This window comes from Salmo trutta, chromosome 5 (assembly GCF_901001165.1).
Source record: "Salmo trutta chromosome 5, fSalTru1.1, whole genome shotgun sequence".
Lineage (NCBI taxonomy): Eukaryota > Metazoa > Chordata > Actinopteri > Salmoniformes > Salmonidae > Salmo > Salmo trutta.
Genome location: NC_042961.1, coordinates 46,939,595 through 46,964,931, shown reverse-complemented (window position 1 = coordinate 46,964,931; position 25,337 = coordinate 46,939,595). Strand labels below are relative to the sequence as shown.

Sequence of the window (25,337 nt, the reverse complement as noted above, 5' to 3'; positions counted from 1 at the left end):
GAGGAATATGTACAGTACCAGTCAAAAGTATGGACACACCTACTCATTCCAGGGTTTTTCTTTATTTTTACTATTTTATACATTGTAGAATAATAGTGAAGACATCAACACTATGAAATAACACAATGTAGTAATCATGTAGTAACCAAAAAAGTGTTAAACAAATAAAAATATATTTCATATTTGAGAATCTTCAAAGTAGCCACACTTTGCCTTGATGACAGCTTTGCACACTCTTGGCATTCTCTCAACCAGCTTCATGAGGTAGTCACCTGGAATGCATATCAATAAACAGGTGTGCCTTGTTAAAAGTTAATTTGTGCAATTTCTTTCCTTCTTAATGCGTTTGAGCCAATCAGTTGTGTTGTGACAAGGTAGGGGTGGCTTACAGAAGATAGCCCTATTTGGTAAAAGACCAACTCCATATTATGGCAAGAACAGCTCAAATAAGAAAAGAGAAACGCCAGTCCATCATTACTTTAAGACATGAATGTTAGTCAATCAGAAAAATGTCAAGAACTAGTGCAGTCGCAAAAGTGCAGTCGCAAAAACCATCAAGCGCTATGATGAAACTGGCTCTCATGAGGACCGCCACAGGAAAGGAAGACCCAGAGTTACCTCTGCTGCAAAGGATAAGTTCATTAGAGTTACCAGCCTCAGAAATTTCAGCCCAAATAAATGCTTCACAGAGTTGAAGTAGCAGATACATCTCAACATCAACTGTTCAGAGGAGACTGTGTGAATCAGGCCTTCATGGTCGAATTGCTGCAAAGAAACCACTACTAAAGGACACCAATAAGAAGAAGAGACTTCCTTGGGCCAAGAAACACGAACAATGGACATTAGACCAGTGGAAATCTGTCCTTTGGTCTGATGATTACAAATTTGAGATTTTTGGTTCCAACCGCAGTATCTTTGTGAGATGCAGAGCAGGTGAATGGATGATCTCTGCATGTGTGGTTTCCACCGTGAAGCATGGAGGAGGAGGTGTGATGGTGTGGGGGTGCTTTTCTGGTGACACTGTCGGTGATTTATGCCATCCCATCTGGTTTGCGCTTAGTGGGACTATCATTTGTTTTTCAACAGGACAATGACCCAACACACTTCCAGGCTGTGTAAGGGCTATTTGACCAAGAAGGAGAGTTATGGAGTGCTGCATCAGATGACCTGGCCTCCAATCACCCAACCTCAACCCAACTGAGAAGGTTTGAGATGAGTTGGACCGCAGAGTGAAGGAAAAGCTGCCCATGTTATCACTGACGCTATAATGGCACAGATACAAAGATCAGTCCTCTATCTATCTCTATGGTTTGTTGTTTGTGTATCTGCCCTCTAATTGGCTAGAATCGTCCCACCTGATCTGGCCTCCTCCCCCATGCCTTCCATGTTTGAGGACATGTATTTCCATCGTTAGAGCGGTCACTCGAATATCTTGTCAATATATGAAACAATTTTTGCGTTGGTGCATGCACTTGCATACCCGGAAATAGTGTGAGTGGGTGGACCGGCCGGGTGAGAGAGATATAATAGAATTGTATCGTTACAGTGTCACCCTCGCCACCCCGGGGGCCCTCGAGTGGAAATTCCATTGATTGTTTAATCTTATTTGCAACAGCGGTACATGTGTTTTTATTGACGCTGGATTATTCACCGTGGAATGATCAACCCTTGCGAGAAGTTTTTTGGGCATTTTTCCGTAATTTCCGTGACGCACGGGCACATCAACGTACAGAGAAAAAGGAGCTAACATGAGCGAAGTGGAGAAACGTGTCTATCATGAACTAATCGAATGCAGTTATTTGATTGTTTAAATTGTTCTAATCAATTCAGTAACAACATATTAGTCCAATAAGAGAGAGGCGCGATTCGATTGATTCACTGACACCTAATGTCATGATTTGATGTGGAGAAGAATATAATTCAAGAGAACACAAGTTATTTATGGAAAAACCTACAAACAATGCAATATACTTTTAATATATATCTTACATATGGCTATATAACCTTAATTATATTTTCGCACCCACTGTCCCATGTCATTCAATATCAATAGAAATAGTTGCGTTTGCGTTGTTGGTGTAATTTGTATCAAACCAACTGAAGGATGACTGTCAAACTGGACTTTGAAGAGTGTCTCAAAGACTCCCCCCGATTCAGGTAAATCTAGATTAGCCCTTGAATAACATTTTTTTTATGACTTAGGCACCAGTCTACATGTATGCATTATTCATTCAGTTACATTGTAAGGTGAGAGCTATTTTGTAAACGCTGCATAAATGTATGTGACTACCATTTTATTACAGTTACAATAAGTTATACTACCTGATTAAAGGGAAGGCCTGTGTAGGTCTACTCTATGTTTTTGCAATACATTATTCAGATAGTTTCAGAACTGTTACATGTCCACAGAGGGTAAAATTATGACAAATGATGCTTGCATCCACCCTAACTGAGGAAATAGAGAAGTGATGACATTTTTTTTTTTAGGTCAAAGCTACCTGAACAATATTATCTTGAGTTGGCATATAGTGTGTTAGGCTACACCATTGTACTTCAGTCAGCACAACCACATGATGAACTTGTCAAACGAGTGTCAGCCCTGCAGATAGTTTGGGGTCTTGCCTCTTGCTTGGGGTCACGTTGATCACTGTGATGAGTCGAATGAGTTTCTTTGGCCATTGACACTGGGGCGAGACACTGCCTGGGATGGGACTGGCTTTGTGTGCTGGAATGAAAGAGTATTTCTACAATTTTATACAACTAAAATGACTTTTTCATTTGTAGCACTGGTGCTCCCAACTTTAAAACGTTAGTTAAAACAAATATGATACAAATGTAACATCAGCCGTACCGGACGCGAAACACAAACGTTGAATTTTGCTATTCATGTATTAGGTGCATTGGTGCTAATCAAAATTCTAGGTCACACAGCACAGTATTCAGGAGCGTATGCCACCAAGATGGTTGTAAGTCAACGTAGGAATGCAGCACGCCAACCTCTGCTTGGCCTATTCTCTTTCAGAGAGTCAAAACTGTATTTATTTCGACTCTAAAAGAAACACAGCCTAAGACCGAAAGGGAAGTGTATTTTGGGGTTTTGACTGTAGCTAATAAGAGGTTTGTTCCAGTGGGTGTGCCTCCCTTTTCTTTTAGCTGGCAGATCAGAAGACGTGACAGTGGTTAGACTCTTACTCTCTTGCCCTTTCTTTGTCTCTCGGCCTTTGCCGTTTTATCTTTTCGTAATTCTTGTTTGATTAACCCTGCAAGTTTTTTTTTTTTTTAAAGACCTTTTATCTTTTTTCTCACTCTTTCTTTCTCTTTCATTCTCTCTGTCTCTTTCTTTCTCTCTTTCTCTTCTCTCTCTCTCTCGCTCCCTTCTTCATTCTTGGCTCACGGTCTCTCTGGGAGGAACACGCAGTGTCGGAAAGTTTGACATGTTTGCGGCAGTCATTGGTGCATTCTGCAGCGGTGAGGTCTCATATTTGACAGAGAACAGAGAGGGAGGAGGTGGAGGAGGAGAGAAAGGGGGGAGGAGAAGGTTTTCGATGTAGGCCACGGTCGAACTCTGTTAGGCCTTCATATTCACACACAGCTAGCGTGAAGGACTGGAGAGGGAGGAGAGGGTGACATTTGGAGAAAAGAGGCTTTGAAAGAATAGAAAAGAGAGAAGTGAAAGAAGGATAGAAGAGAGAGGTACATCTCGGGAAAGATGTATGAAAGTGGAGAAGAGAGGCTACCGCAGTATACAAACGTCTGCCTCCCGTTGCTAGGTAACCGGGGGCGGCCTGGGGTTGTGGAGTGGAACAGGAAGTGAAGCGAGAGATACTGACGTGATAAACAAGAGACAGGAAGTGGATCGCTATGGAAACTTGAGGTCTCTCTCTCAGGCACACTTACTCATACAAATGCATAGACAGTTTAATCACCTTGGTCTCATCTTACACACACACACACACACACACACACACACACACACACACACACACACACACACACACACACACACACACACACACACACACACACACACTCTTTCAGAGGTTAATGAATATGATGTGTGTCTAATGACACAGGCTTTGTTCCGTCCTCATCAATTCTATCTTTGCCCTTATTCAAAGTGTTATTTTTTCTTATTTACTGTCTTTTGTCCCCCCACCAAACCTTTGTCAGTCTTGTATTGGTGCCCCTGTCATGCTAGTCCCATTTCAATGTCAACCGTACTGAGCTAAATAAACTGCAGCCACTGTCTCTACTACACTACCAGCAGACAAACACACGCTCTCTGTCTCTCTGTCTCTCTCTCCCTCACTCCTCGCTCTCTCTCTCCCTCACTCCTCGCTCTCTCTCTCTCTCTCTCTCATGGCTCTCTCTCTCTGTCTCTCTCTGTCTCTCTCTGTCTCTCTCTCTGTCTCTCTCTGTCTCTCTCTGTCTCTCTCTGTCTCTCTCCTCTCCTATCTCTCTCTCTCTCTCTCTCTCTCTCTCTCTCTCTCTCTCTCTCTCTCTCTCTCTCTCTCTCTCTCATGGCTCTCAATTCAATTTAGGGTTTTTTATTGGCATGGGAAACATATGTTTACGTTGCCAAAGCAAGTGAAATGGATAATAAACAAAAGTGAAATAAACAATAAAATATTAACAGTAAACATTACAGTTCCAAAAGAATAAAGACATTTCAAATGTCATATTATGTATATATACAGTGTTGTAGTAGTGTACAAAAGGGAAAATAAATAAACATAAATATCGGTTGGATTTACAATGGTGTTTGTTCTACACTGGTTGCCCTTTTCTTGTGGCAACAGGTCACAAATCTTGCTGCTCTGATGGCACACTGTGGTATTTAACCAAATACATATGTATGTATATGAATGACAGTTTATCAAAATTGGATTTGTTTTCGAATTCTTTGTGGGTCTGTATAATCTGAGGGAAATATGTGTCTCTAATATGGTCATACATTTGGCAGGAAGTTAGGAAGTGCAGCTCAGTTTCCACCTGATTTTGTGGGCAGTGTGCACATAGCCTGTCTTCTCTTCAGAGCCAGGTGTGCCTTCGGCGGTCTTTCTCAATAGCAAGGCTATGCTCACTGAGTCTGTGCTCTCTCTCAGCTCTCCCTGTCACTATCTCTCTCTTTCACTCTCTCTCTCCATCTGCTGTGCTCCTTCTCTCTCTCTCTCTCTCTCTTTTTTTTGTCTCTCTCTCTCTTTTTTTGTCTCTCTCTCTTTTTGTCTTTGTGCTTTCTCAGTGTCTTGGGTGGAAGGCAGCGGAAACCACACTGTTGGGTCGTCGATGTGAGAAAGAACAGAGGAGATACTGACTCACAGACAGTCACAATCTCCTTCCACTGCCCTTCTGACAGGCCCATTTTTATAAACCGTACCAGATATCATGTGGAAGCATCATGTGTACTGTTGGTGATTGAACTCTCATGATGTCCGATATCACAGCCACAGACATTTCTACTGTAGATCGGATAGCACTGTGCAAGCAGCTCAAGATTCAGACCAGGATGGTGTGGATGCGTTGGTCAAGACCCTCTGTCTGTGGTGGTGTGGCTTAATGTGCCGAGTAAAGTCCCGGGTGGCTCAGTTGGTAGAGCATGGTGTTTGCAACGCCAGGGTTGTGGGTTCGATTCCCACGGGGGACCAGTATGGAGAAAAAAAAAAGAATGTATGAAATGTATGCATTCACTACTGTAAGTCGCTCTGGATAAGAGCGTCTGCTAAATGACTAAAATGTAAATGAGTAATGTGGCGACGTGTGTCTGTGTTTCATCCAGGGCTGACATTGAAGTGGTGGAAGGAGATGTCAGTGAATTGGAGACGCGATTAGAAAAGGTGAGAGAGTCTCTCACACACACACACACACACACACACACACACACAAAGTTCTCTTCAAACCTCCCCACTTTTCCGTTATGCTCCCAGTATCTAACCACTCTTTCTATAAACATACCCCGGCCATCCATGCCGTGGAGGAAGTAGTTGGACAGGGTCAGTTTCTTCCTCTTAGTAGTGACTATGAACTGTGATAGACATGGTGATTCACCTGAGTTGAAGGGAACTAACTCCAGTACTGCTTCCCCACCCTATTGTTACCAGAGATAAAGTAACTGACCACACATTGAAAGTACAATCGCTTGATCTTCCTAATTCCCTGAAGGGATTGGCGCGCGTAACATTTTCAGATGCGTACTCTGGTCATCAATGTTCCGATTCCTGTGAGTCTCAACCTATTGTGCTTCTGGACAGTGATCATATTTGTCGGTGATCTCATGTCGTGTTACCCCATGTCATAGTGAAATGTTGTGTCATGCTGTATGCGTTGTAGTGTGTTCTGACGTCTTTTGCAACGTGGAATTGTGTTGTGTTGAATCCTGACACATTGTGTTATTGTGTAGCTGGTGAAGCAGTGTCACTCCATGCTGGAGGCTGGCAGGGCCTACTGTCAGACCAGCAAGAGCTTTGTCACAGGGCTCAAAGAGCTGGGCCACCACTGTTCTGGGGACAACATGATGGGGGTGAGTCTATAGAGATGCTGGGAACTACACTCGAACCACTGATTTGGGATCAGTGTAGGAGGGGCCGATTTGTATATAGGGCTATTATTTCTTAATAGTGTTGTGTTAAGTTATGGTTAGTGTTATATGCTTAAGCAATAAGGCACGAGGGGGTGTGGTATATGGCCAATATACCACGGCTAAGTGCTGTTCTTAGGCACGACGCATCGCGTTGTGCCTGGATACAACCCTCAGCTGTGGTATATTGGCCATATACCACACCCCCTTGTGCCTGATTTCTATTATAAACTGGTTTCCAACGTAATTAGAGCAGTAAAAATAAATGTTTTGTTATACCCGTGGTATACGGTCTGATATACCACAGCAGTCAGCCAATCAGCATTCAGGGTTCTAACCACCCAGTTTATAATTATGTCTTTATCATAGTACATTCTTATGAAGGGAAGGGTGGCAGGTAGCCTGCCGGTTAAGCGCATTAGGCCGGTAACCAAAAGGTTGCTGGTTGGAATCCCCGAGCCGACTAGGTGAAAAATCTGCCAATGTGCCTTTAAGGCACTTAACCCTAATTGAACATCTGCTAAATGACTCAAATGTAAGTGCAAGTTGTATTGTATTCAACCATTGATAAATAAGTTAAAAATCATTCCGTGTTCTTTTCTCATAGGAGTGTTTGGAGAAATTCTCCCAGAAGCTGGAAGTGATTCTGGAAGCTCAGGGGGTGAGTTGGACTCCTCTACTGTGCATCGCTTGCCAACAACATTAGTTACTGTAGCAACCACTTTTAAATGTCAGGTATCTGAGTATCTCTCTCTTTCTTCCTCTCCTTCTCTCTCTCTCTCTCCATCTACCCCACCCCCCCTTTTTTCCCTCTATCTCTCTCACTCTCTTTTTGTCCTAGGAAGTGATTGAGACCACACAGAAGTCGGTGAAGTTGAAACTGCAGAGTTTTGTGAAAGAGTGAGTGAGTCTGGCACTCCTTCATAATTGTAGTATTGTTTCAAACCCCTACCATAGACTGCTGCCACAGTATCCCCCAGTCCCAGCCACATCTTTATGGGCCACGTTCATTCATCCCTCTCTCCCCCTCCCCTTCTCCCAGGGACGTGCGTCGGTTCAAGGATGTGCGTAAGGAGTTTGAGCGGGGCAGTGAGAGTCTGGAGGCGGCGTTGGGCAGGAACGCTCAGGCCCCCCGGGGGAAGCAGCACGAGGTGGAGGAAGCCAGCCATGCCCTCCTCAACGCCCGCAAGACCTTCCGTTCCGGGGCCCTCGACTACGTACTGCAGGTGAGGTCATCAAAGCTGGATGAGAGTGTATTTTGGGGAAGGACCAAACTTGGTTAATTGACGTTAAGGATGCTACAGACGAAATATTCACTTACACACTCGCATGCACGCTCTCACACACATTGGGCCTGGTTTGAGTTTGGTTTGAAGTGGTTTGCCTGGAATTGAGTTACAGACGACTAGTGTTGAAACTATCAGTTGTAGTCTCCAGCTCATGTTGGAATCTTGTTCATTACACTGCTTGCTTTCTGTTTGATGACATGCAATGCCTCAAACCAAATACCAGAGAGAACTTTTACACAAGAGATTTGTCAGGGGGACCAGGACATGTTTCTAACAAATGGCATTGATGAAATATGCAACAGCACCCCTGCTTAGTGACATGTGTTTTGCTGTGGGGAATGCTAACAGCACCTCTGCTTAGTGACATGTGTTTTGCTGTGGGGAATGCTAACAGCACCTCTGCTTAGTGACATGTGTTTTGCTGTGGGGAATGCTAACATCACCTCTGCTTAGTGACATGTGTTTTGCTGTGGGGAATGCTAACAGCACCTCTGCTTAGTGACATGTGTTTTGCTGTGGAGAATGCTAACAGCATTGCCTAAGGATTTCCCTGTAGCAGGCTGGTAACTATTAATACCCAGTGGTTAGTACTAGCTGCAGTCATACCAACACACATGTTCTGTCCTCTCTTGTTCACTCACTCGTCCTCTTTCCAAGATCAATGTCATCGAGGCCAAGAAGAAGACAGACATCCTGATGGCGGTGAGTTTCATTGCGTGGGAACGTTTATCGTCGGAAATATTTCAAGTGTCGCATGGTTGAGTCCACATGTGGGTGTTGAATGATTTGTTTACTTGAGCAGTTGTTGACTTGTCTTTGTGGCTGCATGTATTGTTTAGTCTGAGTGTACGATGATGTTTTATTCTGGGTTTCTGTCAGATGGTGTCTATGATGGAGGCCCAGTCCCAGTTCTTCCAACAAGGTCACCAGTCCCTCTCTGAGCTGGCCAACTATCGACGCACCCTGAGTGAAGAGGTAACAAGGACAAGTGGGGGATTTTTTTTTTAGGATCCCCATTAGATGTTGCAAAAGCAGCAGCTACTCTTCCTGGGGTCCACATGAAACATGACATAACACAGAACATCAATAGACAAGAACAGCTCAAGGACAGGAATGAAAGGGAAAGGGAGAAGTGTGTGGGATGAACCAAATTCATGAAGAAGGAAGCGATCTGTTCAAGTACACTACCGTTCAAAAGTTTGGGGTCACTTAGAAACGTCCTTGTTTTCCATGAAAACATACATGAAATGAGTTGCAAAATGAGTAGAAAATATAGTCAAGATGTTGACAAGGTTATAAATAATGATTTTTAATTGAAGGACACAATTATTATTGCAAACTTTGCTTTCATCAAAGAATCCTCCATTTGCAGCAATTACAGCCAGGCATTCTAGTTAATAATCTGAAGAGATTTCACCCCATGCTTCCTGAAGCACCTCCCACAAGTTGGATTGGCTTGATGGACACTTCTTACGGTCAAGCTGCTCCCACAACAGCTCAATAGGGTTGAGATCCGGTGACTGTGCTGGCCACTCCATTATAGACAGAATACCAGCTGACTGCTTCTTCCCTAAATAGTTCTTGCATAGTTTGGAGCTGTGCTTTGGGTCATTGTCCTGTTGTAGGAGGCAATTGGCTCCAATTAAGCGCTGTCCACAGGGTAATGCATGGCGTTGCAAAATGGATTGATAGCCTTCCTTCTTCAAGATCCCTTTTACCCTGTACAAATCTCCCACTTTACCACCACCAAAGCACCCCCAGACCATCACATTGCCTCCACCATGCTTTGTGATCCGAACACCTCAAACTTAGATTTGTCAGACCATAACACTTTTTTCCAATCTTCCTCTGTCCAGTGTCTGTGTTCTTTTGCCCATCTTTTCTTTTTATTGGCCAGTCTGAGATATGGCTTTTACTTTGCAACTCTGCCTAGAAGGCCAGCATTCCGGAGTCACCTCTTCACTGTTGACATTGAGACTGGTGTTTTGCGGGTACTATTTAATGAAGCTGCCAGTTGAGGACTTGTGAGGCGTCTGTTTCTCAAACTAGAGACACTAATTTACTTGTCCTCTTGCTCAGTTGTGCACCAGGGCCTCCCACTCTTTCTATTTTGGTTAGAGACAATTTGCGCTGTTCTGTGAAGGGAGTAGTACACAGCGTTGTACGAGATCTTCAGTTTCTTGGCAATTTCTCGCATGGAATAGCCTTCATTTCTCAGAACAATAATAGACTGACGAGTTTCAGAAGAAATGCCTTTGTTTCTGGCCATTTTGAGCCTGTAATCAAACCCACAAATGCTGATGCTCCAGATACTCAACTAGTCTAAAGAAGGCCAGTTGTATTGCTTCTTTAATCAGACAACAGTTTTCAGCTGTGCTAACATAATTGCAAAAGGGTTTTCTAATGATCAATTAGCCTTTTAAAATGATGAACTTGGATTAGCTAACACAACGTGCCATTGGAACACAGGAGTGATGGTTGCTGATAATGGGCCTCTGTACGCCCATGTAGATTTTCCCCAAAAAATCTGCCGTTTCCAGCTACAATAGTCATTTACAACATTAACAATGTCTACGATGTATTGCTGATCAATCTGATGTTATTTTAATGGACAACAAATGTTATTTTCTTTCAAAAACAAGGACATTTCTAAGTGACCCCAAGCTTTTGAATGGTAGTGTATGTTGTTCAGATGTTGACATTAGCGATCAGAGAGAGTGAAGTAAAATAGATTAATGAAAGTGAGTGGAAGAGGAGGGGGACAACTTCTTCTCTTAGATCAGCGTTCCTTTTCCCCCCAGGGCTCTCTTTTTTTACATTAGAGAAATGGCAACCCGCAACCCCCTCCCCTTTTTTTTAATTGTATTCTTGTTTATTGAGATAGCCTCTAATAAAAACACCACCAGCTTGATTTAATTTAATTTGAGGGACCTAGGAATTAGTTTGTTTTGAAGCAGATTTCCTGCTATTTTCCATAGGCTATTTAATGGATAAGGAAAATAAAGGCTAGGCCTGATTTCCTCAAATGGTATTCTGCTACCAAATATCTGATTTCTGTTTTTCAATTTAATTATACATATTCTCTTTTACAGAAAGTTAATAGATCAGTTGATTGCGACAGAGTCCCACATTGTACAAGGTGACTTCCCAAGCAAAATCCAATTTCTTTGACTCCTCTACTTTTGAAGGTCGAAGCTCAGCTTCTGAATGTCATAGAGACAAACCAAAGATATCGCGTCTTCCTCTTCCGCTTGTTTCTATCCTAAATCATCGCAGATTTATGCGTAGTTTTAGATCAGTATAAACAATCATGAATTGTACAAAAAAAATCAAGGAAGGTGCTGCACCCCCACACAACGTTGGCACACCCAATATGTGGGGGCGTGACCCCTAGGTTGGGAACCCCTGTCTTAGATGGAAGGTTTATTCTAGCAGTTGATTCCATGGATGAATTGGTACACGAGTCCTAACAATGTCACCAGGAGGGACGAGGAAGTCACAAGGTGAAGTCCCTCTCATCGTGACAGGAAACAGTGTGGGCACCATCAACAGGAAGTATTTCACATGACTTAGAAAGTGTGTGTGTGCACCTGTGTGAGCGAATGTGTGTGTGTGTGTGTCCATGTACTTGCATGTTTTCATCTAGTCATACAGTAATGTTAGTGCTACGCTTGGATGGCCACTGTAGCATAATTGGACGTGCTGTCATACAAGGAGCTCTAGGACTGCAGTCAACAGTAGACTACAACTAGCCGGTGCGTTAATTAGTCTGCACATCCGAGAGCAGCTTGAAACCGGAAAGCAAGTCACCTTTCACAGGACCATTTTAAAGCCACAAAGACTGATTTTAGCTGTTACCGGAAATGGTGAAGGATTGCGAGGCAGAATGAGAGAGAAAGAATGAGAGCGAAGTTGCTTAAAGACTGCTGGATCATCTGAAATCGTTCTGAGAAAGAGGGGAGAGAGAGCGAAAGTAAAACGGCTATACGAAGCTGCTGGAGAGTTTTCCTCGATCCATCGGCCAGAAGTTGGGAGAGGTTCAGCACTTCCTCCTTCCTGTTTTCCCCCAGAGGAGGAAGTCTGGAGTGAAGGACTCCCTGACCTCCACCTGAGCGCTGTACAAGCCTGAAGCCATTTATTTCCTCGCCTGATTTTCCTCAACAGTTTCTACATTAATCTTTACAACTCTATATCCACAAACATACTGTCCAGTATACTGTGTACATTATTCTCTTGTCTTTTATTTAGTGGCCTGACTGAACGGACCTATCATGCTGAACTGCTGTGTGTTATTTAGGATAATGTGCATCATTTGAGATATTGGATTCTAGGGCTGTGGTCATACCAGTATCGCAATATTTGTTTCAATGGCTAAAACGAGAACTCAAAGTAGACAACTCTTTGGTCTTTTAGAAACCTGTTGTATGTAAACATTTTGGTTGCTATGTCTTGGAAAATAAATAAATGTGACTCTGGATGACGACATAATGATGCTTGTTTCCAACGTTAGGGCTGTTTTTTCCTGAAGTATCGTGGCGAAGAAACAAAACACTAACGAGTATCTCGATACTGGCCCTATTGGATTTTTTTTGGGTTTTAAATCAAATTGATTGTGCCTGACTTTTTCTCTCTCTCTCTCACACACACACAGCACACTCAACTAGTGTTGAATTCCGCCAGGGAGAAGAGAGACATGGAACAGAGACACGCTGCCATTAAGAAAAAGGTAAACACGGCTGGAACCAAACACTACAGTAAAGAAAGAAGCTAATCACAGACCACCAGGAAGGCTTCCATGTGATTACGCTAGCTCTCCATCCTCTGAGGATATACAGTGCATTCGGGAAGTATTCAGACCCCTTGACTTTTTCCACATTTTGTTACGTTACAGCCTTATTCTAAAATGTATTAAATCATTTTTTCCCCTCATCAAGCAACACACAATACCCCCATCATGACAAAACAAAAACCGTTTTTCAGATATTTTTTTTTAATGGAAATACATGACGTTTAGTTAAGTATTTAGACCCTTTACTCAGTACTTTTGGCAAACTCCAAGCGGCCTGTCATGTGGCTTCCATCTGGCCACTCTACCATAAAGGCCTGATTGGTGGAGTGCTGCAGAGATGGTTGTCCTTCTGGAATGTTCTCCCATTTCCACAGAAGAACTCTGGAGCTCTGTCAGAGTGACCATCAGGTTCTTGGTCACCTCCCTGACCAAGGCCCTTCTCCCGATTGCTCAGTTTGACCGGGTGGCCAGCTCTAGGAAGAGTCTTGGTGGTTCCAAACTTCTTACATTTAAGAATAATGGAGGCCCCTGTGTTCTTGGGGACCTTCAATGCTGCATAATTGTTTTGGTACCCTTCCCCAGATCTGTGCCTCAACATAATCCTGTCTCAGCGCTCTACAGACAATTCCTTCGAGCGCATGGCTTGGCTTTTCTCTGACATGCACTGCCAACTGTGGGACCTTTATATAGACAGGTGTGTGCCTTTCCAAATCATGTCCAATCAATTGAATTTGCAACATTTGGACTCCAAGTTGTAGAAGCATCTCAAGGATGATCAATGGAAACAGGATGCACCTGAGCTTAATTTCGAGTCTCATAGCAAAGGGTGTGAATACTTATGTAAATAAAACATTTCTTACAACCTGTTTTCACTTAGTCATTACGGGGAATTGTGTGTAGATTGAGGGGAAAAAAATGTAATCATTTTTAGAATAAAGCTGTAATGTAACAAAATGTGGAAAAAATCAAGGGGTCTGAATACTTTCCGAATGCACTGTAGACAGGAAGACCTTATGACATCATTTTCTTTCAAACATAGCTTGGGGATCAACTGGTATCACTGCATTAAAATTATACGTCCTGATACTAACATCCCTTCCCTACAGTCATGTATATGTTTGTATTGTGTTTATGTTGTGTTGGTAGGATGTCTCGTATGATAACTCCTTAATGGATTTCTGTGCTGATGCACCCAACGGTATCGCCATGGAAGGCTACTTGTATAAGAGAGCTAGCAATGCCTTCAAGACCTGGAGCAGGTATGTTACTTTACCTTTCGATTTCTCTTTCCCTCTCTCTTTCTCTGTTTCTGTGCTGTATGTTGTTCTCTCTCTCTTTCTCTCCATCACTCACTTGCCACGTTCAAAACAGCTGGGAAGTCGGACTTGGAATTCCAATTCGGGGACTCGGGCCTCTTTCTAGAGCTCTGACTTTCCAACCTGAAGATCACTGACCTCATGGTCATGATTTGATCTCGTGTTTTGAACGCAGACTCTCTCTCTCTCTCTTTCTCGCTCTCTCAATTCAATTCAAGGGCATTATTTGCATGGGAAACATGTTTACATTGCCAAAGTAAGTGAAGTAGATAATAAACAATAAAAATGTACTGTGAACATTAGACTCACAGAAGTTCCAAAAGAATAAAGACATTTCAAATGTCATTATGTCTTTATACAGTGTTGTAACGATATGCAAGTAGTTCAAGTACAAAAGGGAAAATAAATAAACATAAATATGGGTTGTATTTACAATGGTGTTTGTTCTTCACTGGTTGACCTTTTCTTGTGGCAAAAGGTCACAAATCTTACAGCTGCGATGGCACATTGTGGTATTTTACCTTTGTGGATCTGTGTAATCTGAGGGAAATAAGTGTCTCTAATATGGTCATACATTTGGTAGGAGGTTAGGAAGTGCTGCTCAGTTTCCACCTCATTTTGTGGGCAGTGTGCACATTGCCTGTCTTCTCTTGAGAGTCAGTTCTGCCTACAGCGGCTTTTCTCAATAGCAAGGCTATGTTCACTGAGTCTGTACATGGTCAAAGCTTTTCTTAAGTTTGGGTCAGTCACAGTAGTCAGGTATTCTGCCACTGTGTACTCTCTGTTTAGGGCCAAATAGCATTCTATGTTGCTCTGTTTTTTTTGTTAATTCTTTCCAATGTGTCAAGTAATTCTCTTTTTGTTTTCTCATGATTTGGTTGGGTCTAATTGTGTTGCTCTCCTGGAGCTCTGTGGGGTCTGTTTGTGTTTGTGAACAGAGCCCCAGGGCCAGCTTGCTTAGGGGACTCTTCTCCAGGTTCATCTCTCTGTAGGGGATGGCTTTGTTATGGAAGGTTTGAGAATCACTTCCTTTTAGGTGGTTGTAGAATTTAATGTCTCTTTTCTGGATTTTGATAATTAGTGGGTATTGGACTAATTCTGCTCCTCATGCATTATTTAGTGTTTTACGTTGTACACAGAGGATATTTTTGCAGAATGCTGCATGTAGAGTCAATTTGGTGTTTGTCCCATTTTGTGAATTCTTGGTTGGTGAGCGGACCCCAGACCTCACAACCGTAAAGGGCAATGGGTTCTATAACTGATTCAAGTATTTTTAGCCAGATCCTAATTGGTATGTTGAATTTTATGTTCCTTTTGATGGCGTAGAAGGCCCTTCTTGCCTTGTCTCTCAGCTCATTCACAGCTTTGTGGAAGTTACCTGTGGCACTGATGTTTAGGCCAAGGTATATTGTTTTTTGTGTTCTCTATGGCAACGGTGTCTAGATGGAATTTGTATTTGTGGTCCTGGCGACTGGACCTTTTTTGGAACACCATTATTTTTGTCTTACTGAGATTTACTGTCAGGGCCCAGGTCTGGCAGAATCTGTGCAGAAGATCTAGGTGCTGCTGTAGGCCCTCCTTGGTTGGTGACAGAAGCACCAGATCATCAGCAAACAGTAGACATTTGACTTCAGATGCTGCAGACTGTTCTATATACGTTGAAGAGGGTGGGGCTTAATGTCTGTCTCTCTGTTTCTCTCTGTGTGTCTCTCTGTCTCTCTCTCTCTGTGTCTCTCTGTCTCTCTCTCTCTGTGTGTCTCTCTGTCTCTCTCTCTCTGTGTGTCTCTCTCTGTGTCTCTGTCTCGCTCTCTCTCTGTGTGTCTGTCTGTCTCTCTCTCTCGCTCTCTCTGTGTGTCTTTCTTTTCTTCTTTATATTTCACAGCTTTTTCTTTCCACCCATTATTTGGCCCTCTTAAGCTGTAGTAGTTTGTGCCCAGAGAGGTTTTTAATGGTTCAGCCTAGGAAGGTGATTGCATTATTCATTGTCATCTCCTTTTGATCTCCTGTCTGACGGCTGTAGGCGCTGGTTCTCTATCCAGAAAAATCAACTGGTCTACCAGAAGAAATTCAAGGTGAATTTCTGAAAGCCCCTGCTTTACTTTTCAATGCATTTTTAATAGCAATCCATGCAGACACAAAGAGAACAAAAAACACACACACACTTTCATAGGCTGACCGTGTCCTATTCCCTCTCTCAGGAGCAGCCCACCGTGGTGATGGAGGACCTGCGTCTGTGCACAGTGAAGGTCTGCGCTGACAACGAGAGACGATTCTGCTTTGAGGTGGTCTCACCGTCCAAGTGAGTGTACTGTCTGTGTACATGCAGTTTGTCTGTGTGTGCTGATGTTGCCATTGATGTTAGTTTTGGGCGTGTGGTATTTACATAGTAATCGTGTGTGTGTGTGTGTGTGTGTGTGTGTGTGTGTAGGAGCTGTCTGTTGCAGGCGGACTCAGAGCGTCAGCAGCAGGGCTGGATCAGTGCTGTCCAGAACAGCATTGCCTCAGCCTTCCAGGAACGCAGAGAAGACCCACACAGCCCAGTGAGAACACACACACCTTATTTATTCACTCTGTGTTGGGGAGTAATGTAACTACATGTAGTTCAACTAGTAATGTAACTACATGTAGTTCAACTAGTAATGTAACTACATTTTGCAGTAGCTTGGTTGTAGTTGAACTAAATTTAAATCTAGGTAGTGGTTTCAGTAGTTAATCACTTTTTTCCTATGTAGCGGTGTAGCTAACGACTGGAACTACTTTTATTGCTAAATAAAATATTTGGCAGCAGCCCTGCCTAATTGTCATTTAAACACATTTTTTGTGTGTTTAATAGGCTAAATTACACATTCGGTTAACATATGACCGCAAAGGGATCTCTTCTTGCAATTTGTAGTCTATGACATTTCAGATTTACATGTGATCATTTTCACGAAGTAGTTTGGATGCATTGAACTATTTTTCCAAAGTAACTTTAGTTAAGTAAACTATACTCTTAGTGTAGCTATAGTGGAGCTTAACTTGTTCCAGTGTGAAGTAATTGGTAGCTTGGTAGATTATTTAGCTTCCCCAACACACGACACTTGTATTTTCAGAAGCAGAGTTGTAACTCATTGTCTAAAGAAAGTGCAGTGATCAACACTCATTCCATATGTTTGTGCTTATCTCTCTCTGTCTCTCTGTCTCTCTGTCTCTCTGTCTCTCTGTCTCTCTGTCTCTCTGTCTCTCTGTCTCTCTGTCTCGTTCTCTCTCTTTCTCTGTGTCTCGTTCTCCCCCACTCTCTCTCTCTCTCGTTCTCCCCCACTCTCTCTCTCTCTTTTGCTCTGTCTCGTTCTCCCCCACTCTCTCTGTCTCGTTCTCACCCACTCTCTCTCTCTTTCGCTGTCTCATTCTCCCTCACTCTCTCTCTCTTTCGCTCTCTTGTTCTCCCCCTCTCTCTCTCTTTCGCTCTCTCTCGTTCTCCCCCACTCTCTCTCTTTCGCTCTCTCTCGTTCTCCCCCACTCTCTCTCTTTCGCTCTCTCTCGTTCTCCCCCACTCTCTCTCTCTCTCTCGTTCTCCCCCACTCTCTCTCTTTCTCTCTCTCTCTCGTTCTCCCCCACTCTCTCTCTTTCTCTCTCTCTCGTTCTCCCCCACTCTCTCTCTTTCGCTCTGTCTCGTTCTCCCCCACTCTCTCTCTGTCTCTCTCACACACACACACACACACACACACACACACACACACACACACACACACACACACAGAGGGAGCGTTGCAGCTCCGTGTCGGGCAGCCCAGGAGGAGGGGTGTTTGGGGATCAGGAGAAGACGGGGGGCCGCGAGGCTCTGGATCAGGTCCAGGCCATCCCGGGGAACAGGCAGTGCTGCGACTGTGGAGAGCCTGGTCCGGACTGGGCCTCTATCAACCTGGGGATCACCCTCTGTATCGTCTGTTCTGGGATACACAGGTAGGATACACACACACACACACACACACACACACACACACACACACACACACACACACACACACACACATTAATATTTAACATAACTCCCTTCTTCTCGGTGTCCTTCTGACAGGAGTCTGGGTGTCCACTTCTCTAAAGTACGCTCCCTCACCCTGGACTCCTGGGAACCAGAGCTGGTCAGGGTAAGACTATGTACATGCTCTAAGCAGATATGGCTTTCTTGAAGAAAATATTATCTTAATTCATAGCTTTTTTTTCATACAATGTAAAGACAATTCTTAAAGCTGCAATATGCACTTTTTTGGCGACCTGACCAAAAGCACATAGAAAGGTGAGTAATAGATATGTCATTCTCATTGAAAGCAAGTCTAAGAAGCAGTAGATATGTTCTATGTGCGCTATTTCTATGCTTCCCAGTCTTAAGTTTCATTTTTGCGTCTTTTACTTTCAGTTTTATACAACAGCTTCAAACAGATGGTACAATGAATGAGTCACTACACGTGCTTGTTTTGTCACATAAACTGTAATTAGGCGAACTATTCACATTTTTGCAACCAGGACATTTCTGCGTATTGCACCTTTTTAAAGTAAGTAATTGTGCCCTCTCTGTCTCTCTGTCTCTCTGTCTCTCTCTGTCTCTTTCTGATGTAGTTGATGTGTGAGTTGGGAAACACAGCCATCAACAGGATCTACGAGGCGCGGATTGATGAGATCACCATCAAGAAACCCCACCCGTCCAGTCCAAGGTATGAACTCTCGTCTTCGTTCCTCGGGTCCTGAGTCGTCACCCTTCAATGACACGTTAACTCTCACCCAGACATTACAGATTTCCCAGTGTTACAGTTTGATTTAAATGTTTATTAAGTATAGTGGAACAGAACGTTCAGATATAAATACAGAACGGACATGATTCTATTGTATATAGAGTAGTTATATACAGTATCAGTCAAACGTTTTGAGTGGGCAAAGCTGTCATCATGGCAAAGGGTTGAGACTTTGAAGAATCTCAAATATAAAATATATTTTGATTTGTTTAACACTTTTTTGGTTACTACATGATTCCATATGTGCTATTTCATAGTGTTGATGTCTTCACTGTTATTCTACAATGTAAAAAATTAAGTTAGACCCCGGAATGAGTAGGTGTCCAAACTTTTGACTGGTACAAGCACCTGGTATAAGAACATCACTCTTCATCCCCCTCTGGTGTCATAATTTGAAACTACAGGGAGATTGTAACTTTTTTTCGTATTGCACTATACATACAGCTAAATGCAGGCTAACCTTTTTTCTTTACTCAATTTGACGATATTAGTTCTGCTCAAATCTTTATTCAAACGCTTTCATCGGTTAAATGATCTAGCTTCCTCTTTTCCTCTCCTTTGCTGCACCCCAGACAGGAAGTTACACAGGTACACGACGACGACGGCTGTGGTTTGTGTTGTAAACTAAACTGTCCCCCGGAAATGTGCTGTGCAGTTGCATGGTTTTGTCTGTGTGTGTGTTCAGGATGTACAGTAGTATGCATGCAGTCAAGTGTGTTGTCAAATAGTAGTACAGTGAGGCCTGGTTTGTCAAGTTTGAATTGAACTGAATTTACCTGCTGTGTGAAATTTTAGAATGTGGTTTTAGAATGTGCATTACTGTGTATGAAGTGCATTTTGATTCAATTTTTTTTTCCTATAAATAAAAATGCTTTTAAGCAGAAGGTCATGACACTTTTTTACAGAATTTTTCTCTTTCATATTCTCTCTCTTTTTTTCTCTTTTTTTCTCTTTTTTTCTCTTGCTCTCTTTTTCTCTTTCTCTCCCGCTCTCTCTCTCTCGCTCTCTCTTTCTCTCTCTCTCTCCCGCTCTCTCTCTTTCTCTCTTTCTCTTTCTCTCTGTCTCTGTCTCTCTCAGGGGTGATAAGGAGTCGTGGATTCGTTCTAAGTTTGTGGAGAAGAAGTTTATCCAGAAGCTCCCGGAGACGGGCCGTAACATTCCACTGCGGCGCTCCAGCGCCCGGAGGACCAGAGCAAACACCCAGGAGAGGCCAGCCGGCTCACGACCACCACTCAAACCCAAACCCAACCGGGCCACCCTGCCACGACTCCCAGGTACTGGACGGGACATACACGCTTGTCTGATTTACACTATAGGGCCGAGCCGAGCTGTACCGGGCTGGCCAACAGAGTTCTTTTAGCAGATCAGGTATGCAAATCATGGTGTACAGATATGTTTCTGTCGACAGTCTACTGATGGACTGGTAGGTGTTGAAGTTTTTGAAGTCCTAAAACCGTACACCTGTGTGTACAGGTCAGGAATGTAAACAGTGCATGTGCTGTGGGTTAGGAGTGAATGAAATATTTCCACATTGTTCAACCTGGCTGCATGCACGCTAGTACCTACATACACACAGAAATCATCTGTGACCTTGGTGACTAAGCAGTAAGCTGTGGTACACACCCTGTGTCTATTGTTATAATCAGCACAAACCTGTAATATGGTGGCCTGCTGCTATGCTGAATATCTCTCTGTCTCCTCTATCCCTCTCTGTCTCTCTTCTCTGTCTCTTCTCTCTCTGTCTCTTCTCTCTCTGTCTCTTCTCTGTCTCTTCTCTCTCTGTCTCTTCTCTGTCTCTTCTCTCTCTGTCTCTTCTCTCTCTGTCTCCTCTCTCTCTCTCTCTCTCTGTCTCTGTCTCTGTCTCTGTCTCTGTCTCTGTCTCTCTCTCTCTGTCTCTTCCCCTCAGGGCTCAACCAGAGTGATATTTTTCAAAAGAACAACACCGGCATTCACAAAGGTGACACACACACACATTTACATTTGAGTCATTTAGCAGATGCTCTTATCCAGAGCGACTTACACTAGTGAGTGCATACATTTTCATACTTTTTTTCACACACACCAAAACAAACTAAACAGCACATTAAACCCCCTCGTCATCCCTCCATACACAGATGGTGAAGATGATGATGATGAAGAGGAGGACCTGTCTGGTCTTCATCCCGGGGCGTTGTTATATCGGTCTGCAGCGCTGCAGCATTTCCCTGTCATGGCCGACGCCCTGGCCCACGGAGCCGACGTCAACTGGGTCAACACAGCCGAGGAGTCCAGCACCCCACTCATACAAGCCGTCACCGCGGTGAGTGAGTGAGAGATCACTGTGGCGAGGACGTGAGTGGGTGTGTGTCTACGTTCAGAAGAGAGAGACGCTGGTTTGTGTGAATTCTTACCTCCACTCTGGCCCCTGTCTCTCCAGAACTCGCTGGCAGCGTGTGAGTTCCTGCTACAGAACGGGGCCAATGTCAACACAGCAGACAGCAACGGGAGAGGACCCCTACACCATGCCACTATACTGGGACACACTGGGTAGGACAGACACGTGTACACACACACACACACACACGCACACACTAACCTCGTCTCTATCTCCCAGGCTGGTGTGTCTGTTCCTGAAGAGAGGGGCGGACTACAACGCCAGAGACCACACCCAGAAAGACCCCATCACCATTGCCGTGGAGACCGCCAACGCTGACATCGTCACCCTGTGAGTATAAGTATTAGTTGATTTGTTGACACTAGAACGATTGATTGATTGATTGATTGATACAGCAGAATTTCCTCACCATCCTTCTACTATCCCCATAACAGGCTGCGAATCGCCAAGATGAACAAGGAGATGCGGGAGATGGACGGAGCCTTTGGCCAACCAGGTCACTCAATGGGACAGGGAGTGGGCGGGACAGGGAGTGGGATAGGCCAAACCAGGAAGGGACTTCAGGCCTTGAAGAACCAACTGAGTGGATGGGCACTGGGGGGAGGGCAGAATGAGTAGAGAGAGGGGGCCTTGCATCGTAATTGATGGAGAGAACCGAGGGAGGAAAAGGGGTACTGCTGAGGTGCATAGGCTACTCGGCTAACTAGACATGTTCCCAGAACCCCCAATAAATTGGGACGAGACAGTTCTCTGAAACATTGTTAGAACGTTTACAGTCGAGCATGATATGTTTTGATAGATTTTCTGGAATCGTTGCTAGGCCCTTCTAAGAGTGTTTTCAGAAAGAACATTCTCGGAATACAATTTTGACAAAGAGGTTAGGGGAACGTATATGGGGACGGTTCTTGAAACGGAGAATTGTTACTGGCTATGGACGATTTGCTGTACCTCCAGTAGAGGGAGTAGAGTAAATGAAGTTTGACTAGAAGGATAACTAGAATACAGGGTAAATGTATGAACAAGCAGCTTCTATACTGTAGTCTTTCTGTGGGAAGAGGTGGCCATTTTGGATATATAATACTACAGGGAAAAGAGAGGACATACTGTAGAAGAAGAGGATGTTTTAAAGAGTGTTTGTGTAATGACATGCATGTCCACGTTGCACTTCGATGTACAGTGAATGAACGCACGGTCAGCCGTCCTGCACTTTACAGCCCATGTTGGCTCTATGTAGATCACCGTATGATAACACTGAGCAATGGCCATGTTTAACATCTATTTATACCAGTGGAGGCTGGTGAGAGGAGCTATAGGAGGACGGGCTCATTGTAATGGCTGGAATGGAATCAGTGGAACGGAGTTTACGTATGTTTGATACCGTTCCAAAATTCCATTCCAGCCATTACAATGAGCCCGTCCTCCTCTAGCTTCTCTCACCAGCCTCCACTGATTTATACTTATATGTATTACAGTGTACAGCTCTATGTGGTCCTATGTATGCATGTATTGTATGATTACACAGTATGCTGCCTGAAAGAAGCAGGAATCAGATTGTTTGGGTGCAGTTGATGTATGTCTCTCCATGTACATTTTATGCACCTTGCGTAGTCTAATGTAGTCTGCTGTTTGTCATTGTCATAAGTTCAGTCCAGCACCAAATGTTTTTTTTCACTTGAGGGTTTTCCCATTATGTTTGCCCTATCCCCAGGCTTATTTGAACCTTTTCAAACCAGTTCCTCTTTTGTCGCACCTAAGCGGTTATTGTTGTGTTCAACCTGTTTCAATGTGTATACACGCTGCCCACTGTTTAGCATTGCTTTTGCTCGACCATAACACCAATGTTACTGAGAACATGAAGCTGTGTAGAAAGGAATGAGCCACTCTGTCCATTTTGAAGTTGAGTGTTTTCCACACGGCTCCTGGTCCACTAGTGGGTTGTGTTGTCGCCGGTCTTAGGCTGCTATTAGGACAATCCACAATGAACAATGCTTAAACATTTGGGAACCACTGGTCTAAACCCTAGCCGGTGGGCCTAGCCGGTGGGCCTAGCCAGTGGGCCTAGCCGGTGGGCCTAGCCGGTGGGCCTAGCCAGTGGGCCTAGCCAGTGGGCCTAGCCGGTGCAACAGATTTGGGCTGGAAAGGGAACGGTGGACTCAAGGTGGAGAGCTTCAACCTTACTGTGCTGTGTTGTATGAGAAAGAAAGTGTACCATCCATTCCCCCATGGCCAAACTGTCAGCCAAGTCAACGTTATTTACTCCAGTATTGACACAATATTTCACCATTTCAAATAGGCCTATTTCCTGGTTTGAAATATCCCAACTCAAATAATCTGTCTGGCTCTGGAGGACTAGTGCTGTGATTCCCATGTCATGTGCTCTGAGATGCTCAACTTGTCTGTCAGTCTCTGATGTGCACTGCTTTTTCATTGTTGTCGTGTGAGCCTTTTGTGTTTGTCCAATGAGGCGACCGCCTGTTCTGCACTGCTTGCACAGTGTGTCCCCTGATGCCCCTGCTTAACAGTGCCACAGGTAAACGGCGTGTGCGTGCGTGTCTGCTTGTAGTAGTAATGTGGATACATTTGAGGGAGAGAAAAGGGGGTGTATGAGGACAGAAATGTACAGCCATTTTTATGAACGTAAAAAAAAAAGTCACTCTCTTCCTTAATGTTCTTGTCATGTCTTGTTTTCCTCAGGTGATGAAACGTACCAGGACATCTTCAGGGACTTCTCTCACATGGCCTCTAACAACCCAGAGAAGCTCAAACGGCGCAGCACAGATTTTAAGACTTGACCTACCCCAACTGCTGTTTCTTTTACATACTGTTGTTATGCTGTTTTCCTTGTCTTACACACACACACACACACACACGCTGGCCACCTGCTCTGCGTTAGGTCGTAGCTCAGCTGGTCATTACTCCTAGTAGAGCCTCCAGTCCCAACAGTAATGTCTTTGTGTTTGGCTGCCAGAGGCAAACACTCAGGCTAAGTGGCTGTAGGAGAGAGAACAAGATGTACAGCCTAATAATGACAGCTAACACAGTAAAAACTTCCCATTTTATAGGATTGATTTCATAATTTCATTTGCTTTCCTGTAGCCTTTGGGGCCATCCGTCCTAATCTCGTCTTGTTGACTCGGCTACAACTAGGTTTCCCAAAACTAGAACAAAAAAAGTTGCCTTTGTTGTTGATTTGTATGGTTTTTGATTGTACAGAACATTGAGAAGGCTCAATGTGACAAAACAAAATGAGCACACAAAGGGTCAAATTGTTGTATATGCTCTTGTACTTCATTTCTGATGTGATGTATTGTCTTTGTGTTAATATTTTTTTTTTTTGTATTGGCTGCCTGAGGTACCAGAGCTGTATTTCGTACGGACGATTAAAATACCAGAGTTCATTTAATATACTCAATTATCAAGCAGTAAAACACTTAATTCACTGCATCCTCCAGAAATGTGTAGCAACCACTCATATATCATTAAAATGTATTGTGTTCAATTCAATGATTCATCCCTCATCCAGACACGCATTGGTGCCAATAGTTGGATTATTGGTCTTCTCGACCATATGGTTCCTAACCACAGGGCTATTGACCATCTATGTCCACTAGGTGGCAACACCATGTCATTGCAGTAACCTCTGAACAACAGTTAACAATATTGAGGAGAAAATAAACACTTTTTATTAAATCAGCATAAAAAAACAGAATATTCCTAAAATAACACCAATGTAGATGTGCCATACACATACGCCTACTGGGTAGGTGGGTACTGTTGATTGAAGAAGAGGAACCTGTAGGCACATAGTCCTGCTTGCCTTACCTGAAACAGTTCTCTTTCAAAATGGCCGAAGAGAATATATTAGGTGACTTGCGGAATGTCAACAGGTCTACCTTTGACCTATTGGCAAGTCACCAATGTCAACTGTCTATGAAGCATTACTGAGACAGCAGCCGCGGAGCAATACTGTAGAGAGTACAAACTAACACTGGGATCCTTATCCATTTACCAAACATGCCTGTTGTTACCTCGTGCCTTGCATTACGCCTGGGAAAAAAACACTTAATTTTGCTCTACTAACCCCATTGCCATAGTCTGAACTAGGGTTGCACATTTTGGGGAATATTCAGAAGTGGAAACTTTCCCGTGGGAATTAATGGGAAAATATGGGAATTAATATTAATACCATTTAAATGTAGATGTTTTTTGCATTGGAAATATTTACC

The 25,337-nt window shown here is 43.6% G+C and overlaps 1 protein-coding gene across 1 annotated transcript; it reads left to right on the top strand.

Moving 5' to 3' along the window:
* Positions 1 to 1,432: 1,432 nt before the first annotated feature.
* acap1 (ArfGAP with coiled-coil, ankyrin repeat and PH domains 1) lies at positions 1,433 to 24,610 on the top strand. Its single transcript, XM_029753874.1, has 23 exons — positions 1,433 to 2,157; positions 5,777 to 5,834; positions 6,398 to 6,517; positions 7,182 to 7,235; positions 7,416 to 7,474; positions 7,617 to 7,800; positions 8,521 to 8,565; positions 8,743 to 8,838; positions 12,515 to 12,589; positions 13,799 to 13,911; positions 15,989 to 16,040; positions 16,167 to 16,267; positions 16,397 to 16,508; positions 17,708 to 17,910; positions 18,026 to 18,095; positions 18,565 to 18,659; positions 19,815 to 20,011; positions 20,644 to 20,694; positions 20,852 to 21,036; positions 21,154 to 21,263; positions 21,331 to 21,441; positions 21,546 to 21,607; positions 23,806 to 24,610. The coding sequence occupies exons 1-23, from the start codon at positions 2,105 to 2,107 to the stop codon at positions 23,901 to 23,903; spliced, it is 2,304 nt and encodes a 767-aa protein (XP_029609734.1). The 5' UTR covers positions 1,433 to 2,104; the 3' UTR covers positions 23,904 to 24,610.
* Positions 24,611 to 25,337: the final 727 nt, after the last annotated feature.